The sequence below is a fragment of the Ceratotherium simum genome, chromosome 2 (assembly GCF_057802395.1).
Source record: "Ceratotherium simum simum isolate JZ-2026a chromosome 2, ASM5780239v1, whole genome shotgun sequence".
NCBI lineage: Eukaryota > Metazoa > Chordata > Mammalia > Perissodactyla > Rhinocerotidae > Ceratotherium > Ceratotherium simum.
The window spans coordinates 16,935,292-16,949,002 of NC_141901.1; the positions used below are offsets into that span (position 1 = coordinate 16,935,292).

Here is a 13,711-nt window from a genome sequence, read left to right on the forward strand (position 1 = left end):
TCATAAAATATAAATCAGTTTTAATATTAACATAAATATGATTTGAAACACAGCTGTGCCTTCTACCTGGCCCCCACACCCCTGAGGTACACATGATAAATGTTTTGGGTATTTATACCTTGTCTGAGATTATCTATATGGTTCTTCCACTCTTCTAATTGTGAATAATGTAGAATTGGCTATGTATGAATAGCTGATTTTTACAAATTATGCCTCTCATGTAAACTGCTGGGAAACAAAAGTAGTCACAAATGTAAATTCACTAACTAGAATGAAAGAAGAAAATTGTAGTAAACCATGCAGTACAAGGAGATCAACCTTCTTCTTCGTTTCCGTAACTGAAGTTTAGAAACCCAAACCTTGCATATATACGTGACAACCAGAATAGAGGCTCGTCCATGGTCAACTCCAGCTCACCTTCCTTTCATCTGTGTGAGAGCTGTGTCATGAGAGGAACTGCAGCTTATCCTCCTAGGAAAAAAAAAAAAAAACAGCCAAAAATTATGGATTGCAGAATTGAGTAAGAAGTATCTATAATGAAATACAATTTGGATTTGTCCCTCAGTTTTATTGGGATATAACTGACATATGAGATTGTTATTAGTTTAAGGTATACAACACAATGATTTGATATATGTATATATTGTGAAATGATTACTGCAGTAGGTTTAGTTAACATCCATCACCTCACGTAGTTACAAATTTTTTTTCTTGCGATGAGAACTTTTAAAATCTACTCTCTGAGTAACTTTCAAAGGTATAATACAGTATTGCTAACTATAATCACCATGCTGTACATTACATCCCCAGAACTAACTTATAACTGGAAGTTTGTACCTTCTGACCACCTTTACCCATTTCCTCCACCCTCAACCCCCGCCCCCTGCCTCTGGCAACCACCAATCTGTTCTCTGTTTCTATGAGTTCAGTTTTTTTAGATTCTACATATAAGTGAGATCATGTAGTATTTGTCTTTCTCTGTCTGACTTATTTTACTTAGCATAATGCCCTGAAGGTCTATCCATGTTGTCCCAAATGTCAGGATTTCCTTCTTTCTTTATGACCGAATAATATTCCTGGGTGTGTGTGTGTGTGTGTGTGTGTATGTATCTCCCACATTTTCTTGATCCATTCATCTGTTGATGGACACTTGGGTTGTTTCCATGTCTTGGCTATTGTAAATAATGTTGCAGTGAACCTGAGGTTGCAGATTCTCTTTGAGATAGTGATTTCATTTCCTTCAGATATATACCCAGAAGTAGAATTGCTGGATCATATGGTAGCTCTATTTTTAATTTTTTGAGGAACCTCCATGTTGTTTTTCCTAGTGGCTGCACCAGTTTACATTCCCACCACAGTGTACAAGGGTTCCCTTTTCTCCACGTCCTTGCCGATGCTTGTTATCTCTTGTCTTTTTGATGACAAGCATTCTAACAGGTATGAAGTGATATCTCATTGTGCTTTGATTTGCATTTCCCTCATGATTAGTGAAGTCGAGCAGCTTTTCATGTACCTGTTGGCCATTTGTACATCTTCTTTGGAAAAGTGTCTATTCAGTTCTTCTGCCCATTTTTTAATTGGATTGTTTGGGTTTTTTGCTATTGAGTTGCATGAGTTCTTTATATATATTGGATATTAATACCTTATCAGATAGATGATTTGCAGAATATTTTCTCCCTTTCCATAGGTTGCCATTTCATTGGATTTTTATCATTTTACAATCTCTTACAAGAATTCAGTCAGGACTCCTAGAGTAAACCAGATTTCTTCCTGCCTCTGCTTATGAGCAGAGAGTTTTTGTGTCCTTCTAATGTCAACACTGACTGATGAGGAAACTGAGACAGAGAGGTTACTGCCCAGTTTATTAGCAGCAGAGGTTACCTGGATACCTTGCTTTGGGAATCAACTAGGTAGTATTTATGCTTCATCACAGGGGGATTTATTTTTGTTCCCCTTCCTTGGAATTCTGAAATTGAGATGCATCCCATCTGGAGTTCTGTTGCATCTGTGGGTGTAGAAACGCTGGATGGAGCAAATGAAAAGGAGCCGATTACTCATCCTCTTACCTTAAGCCACAGGCTAATGCCAAGAGGGCTTAGGGAACATGCACACTCTTCTGTAAGCCAGATTTCCTCCTTTTAAACTTCCTGTTGCTTGATCCAAGGGAACTGGATAAAGTGAGATATTCTTAGGGCCACCTTCTGGGGTACCTTTCAATAGGAAGTTTGGCAGTGGTCACCTGGGTGACTAAGTAAGGGAACAGTCATATGCTTTATCTTTGCAAAAGCATCATCATCTGAATAACGCCAGGATCCTCTGTGAAGAGGAGAGCATACTCAGGTCCTCAGGTTAGAGACGGGGACCAGTGGGAGGAGCATATTTCCTTTTCCTAGGTCTGGCCACGTATATGCTCATGAGACTGGCGGGCATGTTGAATCTAAGGTTAGAATAGTTACTTACTTTTGGCAGGTAATGGAGCTGAATCCTGTTTGTCCCTGTTTGCTCTGGGATGCACTATGCATGTAAATAAATGGTGACTATGGTGTGGACACAAAACCAAGCAGTACATCACTAGCTTGACTAATGCTATGAATTTTATACTTGGTCTTTGTTAACCCAACACAGAACGATGGATTTGTATCCTTTTGGAAAAAACATAAAACTCTATGTTTATATCCTTATTTTCCTCAACCCCAGGCTGAAACTAAATCCCTTTTGTAGATGTTAAATGTTGACTTCTAGATGGCATGAAAGACCGCTGAGGCATTGCAGAAACAGTGTTTAACCTGGAATCAGAAGGCATTAGTTTGAATTCTGGTTCTGCCTCCTGCTAAATGGATGATCTTGGGCAAGTAACCTTTCTGAATCTCCTAGGGTTTTTGCAAATATAAATGAAATAGTTTATGTGAAAGTGATTTGTAAATTAAAATGTTCACAAATGTGTTATATGTCTGTTAGTTGCTCTTAATATTTTATTTCCATAATCTATGGAATCTGCTATAATACTAGGCCTTGGATTAAACTCCATAGGTCCTTGTTGGAATGTGACATGATGCAACTTCTGCTTGGCCTCATGGAACCTGCAGACTAGTCAGAGAGAGAAACCCTGGGCACAAAAAATCGTGACAGCAAGGGAGGGGGTGAGAAGTGTCACGAAAGACACTGGTGTCAGACTTTCTGCCCTAGGCTCCTAATGGAAAAACAAAGCAAAACAGAGAAGGCCATTTGATAAACACAATAGAGAAGGACCCCTCCCCACACGCACAGTCCTTCTTCCTCCACTGACATGCAGGAGCTGCTTAGGAAGTATCCCCGCTGTGCACATTCTTTGCTTTACTTCTTTTAGCCAACAGGCTTCTTAAAAAGACCAGGCTGGATTTGTTGGGCTCTAGGCCTGTGAGCCCCAGCTAAGATGCCAGGTGGGAGGGTGGGAGGAAACGGGGCCTGCAGTGGCAAAGGAGAGCAGGGAAGCCAGCTGGTGAGGTTGGAGCCAGGAAACTTCCAAATACACAGGGAGGTTAGCCTGGGGTTTATTAGGCTCACCCACGAGATATGAAGCTCCCTGTTCATTCTGGGGGCCAGATAGAGGTGACACACGCGTACCTCATAGACTAATTCTACAGAGATTTTAGTGGAGCCAAACAAAGAGAAACAGCCGTGCCCACGAGTTACCTGGCGACTACGGCATTCCTGCCTAGTTCACCTACTCCCTTTGGGTCAGTGCAGAGATGGAGCGCTCCTTCATTTAAACCTTTGGGAGCCAGGGCAGAGCTATCAGGATGCTCACCAAGGCTCACCAAGTCAGCCTGGATATTTTTAATTAAAAAAAAAATCTATTGGACATATACCATGTGCCAGGCCTAGTCTGGTCCAGGAAGATACGAAGTTGAGTAAGACACGGAATATTTTTACAGAGAGCTCACGTAGAGGGAAAGACCGTGACCTGTACAGCTCACCACAAAAAAGGTGTGGCTGAAAGGGGAGCTTTAAAGAGACAGAGGGAAGGTAGAGTGGAGGCCAGAAGACTGGGGGCAGGGGGGAGAAAGGAGGGGAAAGCTAAACAGAAGAAGTGATATTTCAACCTGGCCTTGAAGAAGGATTTTGACAGACTCAGGCAGATAAGGGATTCCAGGCAGAGAAGCAGTGTGAACTAAGCCTTAGGAGCCTTTGCTGTATTTTTGGGAACAGTGAGAAGTGTGCTGTGGTTGGAGCATGACCCTGGTGGGCTGCAGGCAAGCAGGGGATGGATCGGAATGATGGGAGGTAAGGTTTGAAGAGAAAGGTTTGGATCAGACTGTGCAAAACTTTGAAGGCCATGTTAGGTGTTTGTACTTCATTTAGCAGTGGATGGAGGAGGCTGTGGAGAAGGGGGAATAGAGTAGAGAGAAGATAGAATTTAGAAGATCTGAAGGTCATGGTTTCTCTTAGTGGCTATATGTCCTTGGACACTTGCCCTCTCAAAGGTCCACTTAACACCCCTTAGATTCAGTTTTCTGAGCTGGAAAATGGAGATGTTGGTAACAATGCTCAGCCTAGATGCTAAAGGATTATTGTGTTCCTCTGGTCATAAACTGCTTAAATTCTCCCCTTTCAAGGTCTTGTTCAAAATATTAATTCCTTGGTAAACCTTCCTGAATTCCCCCAGAGCGTAGTTGAAAACTCAAGACACATATGAAAAGATATGAAATGATTAAGGAAACAGCACATAGATATGCTGCTAGATTAGGCAGATATGTGGGGCATAAGGAGCTTGGGCTCTTAGTGCAGACGGGCCTGGGGTGTAATCCTGGTTCCATTTCTCACTTAAACTTGAACAAGTTGTTTAACTTTTAAATTGAGGATGAAAATACCTGTTCTACCGTCTTCTCAGGATGGGTGTAAAGATTAAATGAGCAAAATGTATAAAGGTGCTCGGAAGTTAGAAAGCGCTCCACAAATATTACTTGCTATGGTTATTATTTTAGGTTTGGAAGTGATCAGATCCAATGCACGTTTTAGAAAGATAACTCTTACATAGCTGTGAGGTGGATGAAATGAAGGGAAGACAGACAGGCGGTTGAGAGACCAGTTGGTGTTATTGCAACAGTCCAGACAGGAAAGGATGAGGTCCTAGACCAAGGCAGTGAGGATGAAGAGGAAGAGTGGATCCAAGTGCGCTTTTGAAGATAGAACCGACGGAACAATGGCACTAATTGGACAGGAGGGATAGAGAGAAGACAAAGAGCCAAAGGTAAGAACTTGGGTAGATGCTGACGCCTAGTCACTTTCTAATTGCTGAAATCTAGGAAAGAAGGTGAGGAAAGAGATGCCCTAGGGCTTGAATTCTGTTACCCTGATTCTCACTGGCCCTGGCACTCCTCATTTTGACTCTCTCCCTCACCCTTCCCCCACAACACCGTTAGTAGAACCTGCTGAAACTAAAGCCAAGCCTAGGAGAACTTCTCCTTCCAGTGTGCCTTATTCCCATGCCCTCAGCGTGACTGTGACACCTTATAAGGTGTCTGTGCCCAAGGAATCCATCTGTATCTTGGCAGGAGGGGCGGATGAGGTATCTCACCTTCCCCTGCACTGGGGCTGGGACACATCCCTCAGTCCCTGGCTTGTTTCTTCCTCCCTAGACATGAGGGAGTAGCTGGCAGGACCCACAGTGGGTGCTGGACTCCTTCGTCTTCAGGCTCTTTTTTTATGGGGAACACCTTGAATAAGTGAAACAGCTTCCAGGACAGTAGGAGAGTGCCTGAGCCGAGGCTGGGAGGCACCACACGAGCAAGGGGCATTTTAGCCTGGAAGGGTGTTTGGTGATGAGAAGGACATTGGTAGAGATGGTTTGTGGAGGGGCCTATTAGCAAGTGAATATTTCGTGCTCCCCATTTCCTCACTCATTGAATTTGATCGTCTTTCTCTCTGCCAGGAAGCCCTCATTCCTCTTCTCTCTTCTTTTTCCCATGGGGCTTGAATCTTTTCATGGTCTTGTGCCACAGAGTGGCTCTGGTCCCCTGTGCTTGTTAATGGACCCTGTCTCCTCCCTGACCCTCACCTTGGCTTTCCCTCTGTCTCATCATCTCCCCTCCACCTCACCCATCTTCCCACTGTCTTTCTACTGGAGCCAGGTAGCCTTCTCATGTTCCTTCCTTTCTTATTTAACCTCCACCAGCCATTTTCAAACAGCATTTCAACCCTTCAAGACATCAGTGTCATTGGTCTTCAGTGGCAGCCCTCATTGAGCACCCTGGGATATAGGACACCAGAGGAAGCGCAGCACTGTGGTCAGAGTTCAGATCCCAGCAGGTTACTTCCCTTCTCTAAGCCTTGGTTTCCCCATCTGTTAAATAGAAATTTAATAGTGCTTACTTCATAGGGTGGTTGTGAGGATTAAATGAATCAATGGGCATGAAAAACTTCATACAGGGCTGGCACATAATAATTGATCAGTATTCATTAATCGCTGTTATTAAAAGCACAAAGAGGAGCTGTGCCTCTCGAGGGTTAAGGGCCTCATTGTGGCTAGGGAAATAGCATTTTAAAACCTAGTTTGTGGCATGACTAAGAAAGTACCTTCCAAAGTAGAGCACGCAGAGGGTGTAAGTGCTGACTGGAATGAAACTGATCTGATCTGGGAAGGCTTCCTGCGTGAGGCTGAATGAAGTGCGTTTCTGTGTAACGTTATAGGGAGATCAGGGTTGCAGCCAGGGACAAAGGCAAGGCGAGCAGAAGCGCCTGCTCAAATTCTCCCTCTCTCTACTTGCTTCACCTTTTTCTCAGTCACGGCACTGTCCAAACCTGGTACATCTTACCCTCCTTGTCTACAGGGAATTTGCCAAAGAGAGAGAGAGAGTGGAGAACCGGAGAGCTTTCATGAAACTGCGGCGCCAGCAGCAGATTGAGCGCGAGCTGAACGGGTACCGCGCCTGGATAGACAAAGCAGGTGAGGCGGGTGGGCTGGAGGAGGGTAGTGGGCTGCACAGACTGCAGAGACCTACCCTGCTTCTCACTCCCAATACTTCCATTCCAAGGGGCAGCCTGGACCGGAGCAGAGAGATGCTCGAGGTGCCTCATTAGCTCTGTGGGATCCCTGCTGGTCCCACTTTCTTCCTCTGGAGTCTTACTGTCCCTGTTCTTCCACCAAACACCTTTCATGAGGCAGGCATTTTAGCAAGGTAAACTGAGCAAAAGGTAACATAAGCCAGTCCTGGAGCTGAGGTTGGGCTGGTGACATCTTACACTACTACTACTAATAATAATAATAACAACCTGGTCATTCCACCAATGTTTATTGAGTGCTTACCTTGTGCTGGAACAGGTCCTGTTCCAGGCACTTGGGATACAGCAATGAGCCTGAGCTCTTCTCTTGTGGAGCTCATCACCCTCTAGTTAGAGAAGGCAGCAATGAACAAAATAATAAGTAACTTGTAAGAAGGTGATAAGTACAATGGAGACAGATCAAGATAGGGTTATGAGGTATAGGATAAGTTGTAATTTTAAACAGGGGTCAGGAAGACCCATCTGGGGGTGACTTGAAAGAGATGAGGGGTGAGCCACAGGAAGATCTGAGAGAGGAATATTCCAATGCCAAGGCTCTAATACGGGAGCAGGCCAGGAGTGCTCCAGGAGCAGAAGGGAGAGTGAGCAAGGAGACAGGATGAGGGCAACCCTGGTGGAGTGGGCAGCAGATCGTGTGTGACCTCATGGGCCATTGTAAGAGATGGGACTTTCCTGTGAGTGAGACAAGAACCACTGGAGAGTTTTGCACAGAGGAGGGACATGCTCTGATTTAAGATTTTCGGGGAGCACTTGGTTGTTGCATTGAGAGTAGACAGGAGGACAAGGCCGAAAGTAAGGAGACCAATTGTGAGGCCACTGCAGTAGGCCAGGTAATAGATGCTGGTGAACTGGCTTTTCCTGTTCCCTGAGCTGTCATCAGTTCCTTACTCTGTGGATCAGCATCAGGAATAATTCCTGCCCAGCCCCAAGGATAGGTCCAAACCTATCATGATTTCATTAACCCACAGAGCCACCAGATTCGAGTTTGACTGTGGCTCAGCTGCTTATGAGGGGCATAGATCACCCACATCTGTCAGTAAATGGGATACATTTGCTTTCCTTATTATTTTAAAAGTTGCATTGCATTGGTGTTATATATCTTCATTTTCTTCCTGTGCAGAGTAAGTTTTTTAATAAAAAAATACGCATGACCGTCACCATCTTTTCTCTGTTCCTGGTAGAAAGCATAGCAGAAATGTGAGGTCTCTCGGGAAAAATATGGAATATGATTTGATGGTTAGTTGCCTGTGCCTTATTCTTCTATAGGAGCTTTAGAATGACACTATGACACTCGTATTCTAACCACCAACACACTGAAGCTCTCTCGCAGCTCTGGAGTCCATGTTTGATTTATCAAGGGTGAGAGAGCAAGTGTGATTGAAAGTGCCATTTCAAAGCCAGAGAAAAACCAGCCTCTACCTGGGACCACCCGCGTTTCTTTGCTGCCTCTGGAAGCACGAGCCATGTGCATTGTCTGTACTTCCACTTCGCCCTTTCTCCTCGGAGGCTTTTGTTTGGGGGTGCACCTCCCCCACTCTTCCCAGAATGGCAACTCAGCCTTCCTGAGCAGATCTGTGCCAGGCCAGGCAGGCAGCTTGAAGTGTCCGACTGTCCTTGGCTTGCTGAGTGGAGGAGCCATCTGACCGACCACCCTAGTGAGTGGGCTGGCAGCAGAACCAGAGAAGCACCCTCCCCGCCCTCCCCGTGACCCCATTCGGGGTCAGACAGCACAAGCTGCTGCTCTTTGTGGCTCTGCTTTTCAAATACATGCACAATTCCAAGGCTCCGCTTTCTTCCAGTTGGCAAAGCCAGCTCTCTCCTCCTTCTAAGAAAAAAGACGCACTGCGACGTCAAGTTGTGCTTCCTGGCCCTTCCCTCTACAAATGCAGCGTGAGTGAATCAGAGACATATGGGTTACATTTCCCTGGAAAGACGCTCTCAAGTTCGAAAGCAACTTGGCAGGAGGCACGGGGGGAGGGGGCACTTCCAGCACATCCAGAGCCCTGCAGCAGGTCCCCGAGATACCCAGCAGCACCACCACCCTCCATCTGCCTTGGTGGTCCTCAGATACACTATACATGGGAAAAGTGACTCTCTGGCTGAGGTCATTCATGTCACTAGGAGGTATTTTAACAAGTACCTAATTTTCAAATGTGCCCTCCAAACAACATGTGCTGTAAATGACTTTAAAACCCTCTATGTCTGCCTCAAGGAGCATCTCACCGATAACACTTAACCTCTTAACTTAGAGTTTTGCCAGAGGCTGCGTTTAAAAAAGAAAGCTAAACACTGATGACTTGTTATAGCGGCCGTCCTGCATGGTACCCTCTCAGCCTCAAAACATTCCCCTCCCTGGGAAGTACCTGATATACTCGCAGTTTTGCATGCAGGTGGAATTATGGTACTGGCTTTACCCTCTTCTGCTTGTCCTTTTCCTTGTTAAAGGGCTGGAATTAAACCACTGTTTACTAGGGCCTGCTGCAGGCTCTTCCCTGGCAGCTGGGCTCCTGGGAATGATTGCTTAGGCCTCCAGTTCCCTCGCCTATGGCTGAGGTTGGGGTAGGGATCAAAACTCATCCAATCAGTCCCAGTAGACGACTCAGAATCCCACCAAACGTGGGGCAGAAGGGCTATGTTATTGGTAAGTTTGGAGAGATGCTAGTGAGGTTTATTCTAACAAATTTTACTAGAAAATAGTGTCCCACCGATGATGACACCTCCATGGACAACAGGACTGCTCCTGGGGAGGCCAAGAGGAGAGTCCCAGGGACCTTGTGGTTCTTTTCCAAACACCAACAACAAAATACATCATTCCAACGCCAACCAGTCCTTCAATTCTCTGACACCAATTGGGAGTCCAATGGTTCAATTCACTTCTGACACTAAACACCCCCCGAAGTTAGTGCAGACCCCACAGGTTAAAGGCCCAACCTCACAAGCCTGCCCCCACTTCACACGCCAGCTGCAAGTGGGGTCCCCAGGTGACCTGCATTTCTGCCCAGCTGACTACAAACTTTGGGGGGTTCCAGGTTTTATAATTCACTATACTGACTTAAAGAACTCAGGAAAAACCATACTTACTATCACCAGTTTATTATAAAGGATGCAACTCAGGAACAGCCAATGGAAGAGATACACAGGGCAAGGTAGTGGGGTGCTGGCAGTGGGGCACAAACTCTCGTGCCCTCTCCAAGCCTGTCACCCTCCCAGCACCTTGATGTGTTTGCCAACCTAGAAGCTCCCTGAGCTCCATCATGTAGGGTTTTTATGGAGGTCTCCTTACGTAGACATGATTGATTAAATCATTGGCCGTTGGTGATTGGACAATCTTAAGCCCCTCTCCCCTCCCAGGAGGTGGGAGGGGGGATGGGGCTGAAAGTTATAACCTTCTAATCACTTTTTCTGGTGACCAGCCCCAATCCTTAAGCTATGTAGGCCTCCCCCACAATGAGTCATCTCATGAGCATACAAAAGACAGTAAATTCCAAGGGTTTTAGGAGCTCTGTGCCAGGCAGGTGGACCAAAACCAAATATTTATTTTTTATTATGTCACAGGGACAGATTCATGATGGGCCCAAACCTCCTCAGCTCCAGCTGTGCCCAAGCGAAGCAGGATGGAAGTGGTGGAGGAAGAGGAAGCAAGCCCACAAGCCCGGCTCCTCTCCTTGAGGGCGCTCAGCTCAGCTCCTTCCTCTGCTCCTCCTCAAAGGAGACAGCCTAGGGCCCCAAACATGGTCTCGCCTCCAAAATGAGAGGGTTGATGTTATGACCTAGGGGCTACAGACAAGAGAAACTAAGGAAGCTTATATTGCTAGAAAACGTTTAAGGAAACTGGGTGGAAGTAAAAATGGAAATGGAAATTTTTCATTCCTATCAATTTAGGGGATTTTAGTTATAAAGATCGGCTCTTCCTCTCATGGGTATCCTCCTGAACAAGGATATCAGACACAGCTGAATTTTACCAATCATCCCCCAAGCGCCGCCTCACTAAAGAACTTCCTTTTTGGTCTTATGTGTCCCGGGAGCCCCCTCCATGACCCTTGATGTCTTTCTGAGGCTGGTGCCTGCGATGAGCTATGAGCTCTTTGCTCTCTCTCTGTTGCCCTGGAACCAGAGCTGTCCCTGAGGGATTTTCATTTTGCAAAATAATTTGGCATTTACAGATAATTTACTGAACCATTTGTTTCCATATAGAGGAAGTCATGCTTGCTGAAGAAAATAAAAATGCTGGGACGTCAGCCTTAGAAGGTAAGGAAGTGCTCCGATGCCTTACTCATTTGCATTTGCCCCCTCTTATGCGTGGCAGTCTCTCTTGATCAAAAGAGGAGAAAGAAATAAAAGAGGAGCGCTCTGGGATTTGAAATGAAAGTCTCTCTGTCATAAAATCCCTCATGCTTGAAAATAAAGGGAATTGAGTCACAGATTTAAATGCTTTTTAAAGTGATAAAAATGAAATCCGGGAGTTGCTTTGTTCCAGGGCGTGTGATTGATACTGTGCAATGAAAAGACCATCGTACAACCAATGGCATGGAAAGGAATCTTCTTTTTAAAATTTGTGGGGATCGTCTTGGGACCACTTTGATTACCAGGCATTGTTTATGAAGAGCCAGAACAAATAGATATGGAGTGCCTGTTTACCTACTGCATTTAGATGAGCTCTAGCAAGGATTCGGAACCCTTGTGTCTCAGAAGGTACTGCTGAGCACGGGAATCATGTTTCTGTAGACATTCTCAATGTTTATAACCCTGGCTCAGGTATTTAAAGGCATTCGTCTGTGTCACAAGGGCCTCTTGCTCACAGTCCTCAGTTTTGACCAGAATGATCTGGTTTTACTTGTGCTCTCTCACTGGCCTCCCCCCTCCTTTGTGTAGTGCTTCGAAGGGCAACCATCAAAAGGAGCCGGACAGAGGCCATGACTCGAGACTCCAGTGATGAGCACTGTGTTGATATCTCCTCTGTGGGTGAGTGGAACTAGTTAGATCTTCTTTTACTTCTCTGAATCTCCCCTAAAAAGGAAGATTCCACTACAGCCCGGTGGTGTAGTGGTTAAGTTCATGTGCTCTGCTTCGGCGCCTGGGGTTCACAGGTTCGGATCCTGGGCATGGACCTACGCACCACATATCAAGCCATGCTGTGGCAGGCATCCCACATATAAAAGTAGAGGAAGATGAGCACAGGGCCAGTGTTCCTCATCAAAAAAATGGGAAGACTCTGTCTTTTGAGAAGCACCACAAGGAGAAGGAGAATCCAAAGAGTCCAGAACTTAGGGACGTAATTAGAGAAAGACGTGGGAACCTAATCTAGATGACAATGACTTACAGAAAAAAATGGACCAGGGGATACTGTATACTTGAAACAGGGGGTTTAAGGCTAAGAAGCCAACCCAGATCCTTCAAGTATGGCTGCGTACATGTCCTCTCTCTCCTGGGTGTGATAATGAGAATCCACTTTGGTATATTGTTCAAAGGATCCTGAGGACCTATAGCTTCTAGGAACCACTATTTGAGAACCTGCAACCATTTACTCAACCAAAGTAGCACCCACCTACTTCCATCACCTACTTCCGCCTGGTATTTAAACAAATTCCTACTGACGACCTTTGAACGTGATTGGCGTTCAATCTCAGATTCTCTTAGAGGTTCTGCTGATGTCTGGCAGATTTTTTCTCACCAGAAAAGGGGAAGGGTCTCACTTCATCCTTAAAAGCAGAAGAGGCTCGCAGAGCTCTTTGCTGCTTTTGGCTGCCTGTGGTAAATACCACAAATGCAGCAGAATGACTCCAATGCCTGAAGCATGTTTAAGAGGAAAGGCCAGAGAGAAGCCCAATCTGTTGCAAACTTAGACATGATCAGGATTCAAGACACTGGGTGGATGCCTGGTGTCCTGCCCAGGGACTCTGTCAGTTTCCAAGGACTGAGAGTGCCCAGAGGAAAGCAGAGCTCTCTGCTGTGGAAACTACCGAGCCTGTAACATGGGGAGTCCCTGGGCCTGCAACATGGTGGTCACCCAGCCCTGGGATCGAAGCTGCCCATCTCGACCTCTGAATGCCTCTTGCCGTGGAGGGTGATCTTTTTGCAGCCTCATTCTTCCTCCTTACTTCTCCCTGTTAGGCACACCTCTTGCCCGAGCCAGCATCAAGAGTACAAAGGTGAACGGGGCCTCCTATTTCCGGCACAAGGAAAGGCTTCTGCGCATCTCTATCCGCCACATGGTAAAATCCCAGGTGTTTTACTGGATTGTGTTGAGCCTTGTGGCTCTCAACACCGCCTGTGTGGCCATCGTCCATCACAACCAGCCCCAGTGGCTCACCCACCTCCTCTGTAAGTGAACGGTGACAACTGGCTTTCATGGGGCAGCGTGGCTGGGGTGCAAATGTAAGAGACCAAGGCGTTGTGCTGGGCCTAGCAGCGGTTCTGCCCGCCCAGAGTTCTGCTTCTTCACTCTGTGAGGGAGGCCAGAGTTGTCCTCCAGGGGATAGGATGATCACATGACCATTCCCAGCTGTCATTCATTATTGAATCAGAGAAACGGATCTCTGCTGATGAGTCAACAAGATAGTGTTACATCTTGAGTACGCTAAGGCCTTCACTTAGTGTCTTAAGGAGACTCAATGGTGTAGGAAATTTTGGTCACTGAAGTCGTGGGGATGAAGTTCTCAGGGCGGTGGAT

At 45.9% G+C, this 13,711-nt stretch overlaps 1 protein-coding gene across 5 annotated transcripts in view; it reads left to right on the forward strand.

Moving 5' to 3' along the window:
- Window positions 1-13,711, forward strand: part of CACNA1E (calcium voltage-gated channel subunit alpha1 E) — a 372,240-nt gene that overhangs the window by 272,096 nt on the left and 86,433 nt on the right. For all 5 annotated transcript variants that reach the window (XM_087438754.1, XM_087438731.1, XM_087438736.1 and 2 more), the window contains 4 exons: window positions 6,810-6,925; window positions 11,236-11,289; window positions 11,914-12,003; window positions 13,153-13,362. In XM_087438754.1, coding sequence (XP_087294880.1) covers window positions 6,810-6,925; window positions 11,236-11,289; window positions 11,914-12,003; window positions 13,153-13,362 — 470 coding nt within the window. The remainder of the gene's footprint in view (window positions 1-6,809; window positions 6,926-11,235; window positions 11,290-11,913; window positions 12,004-13,152; window positions 13,363-13,711) is intronic.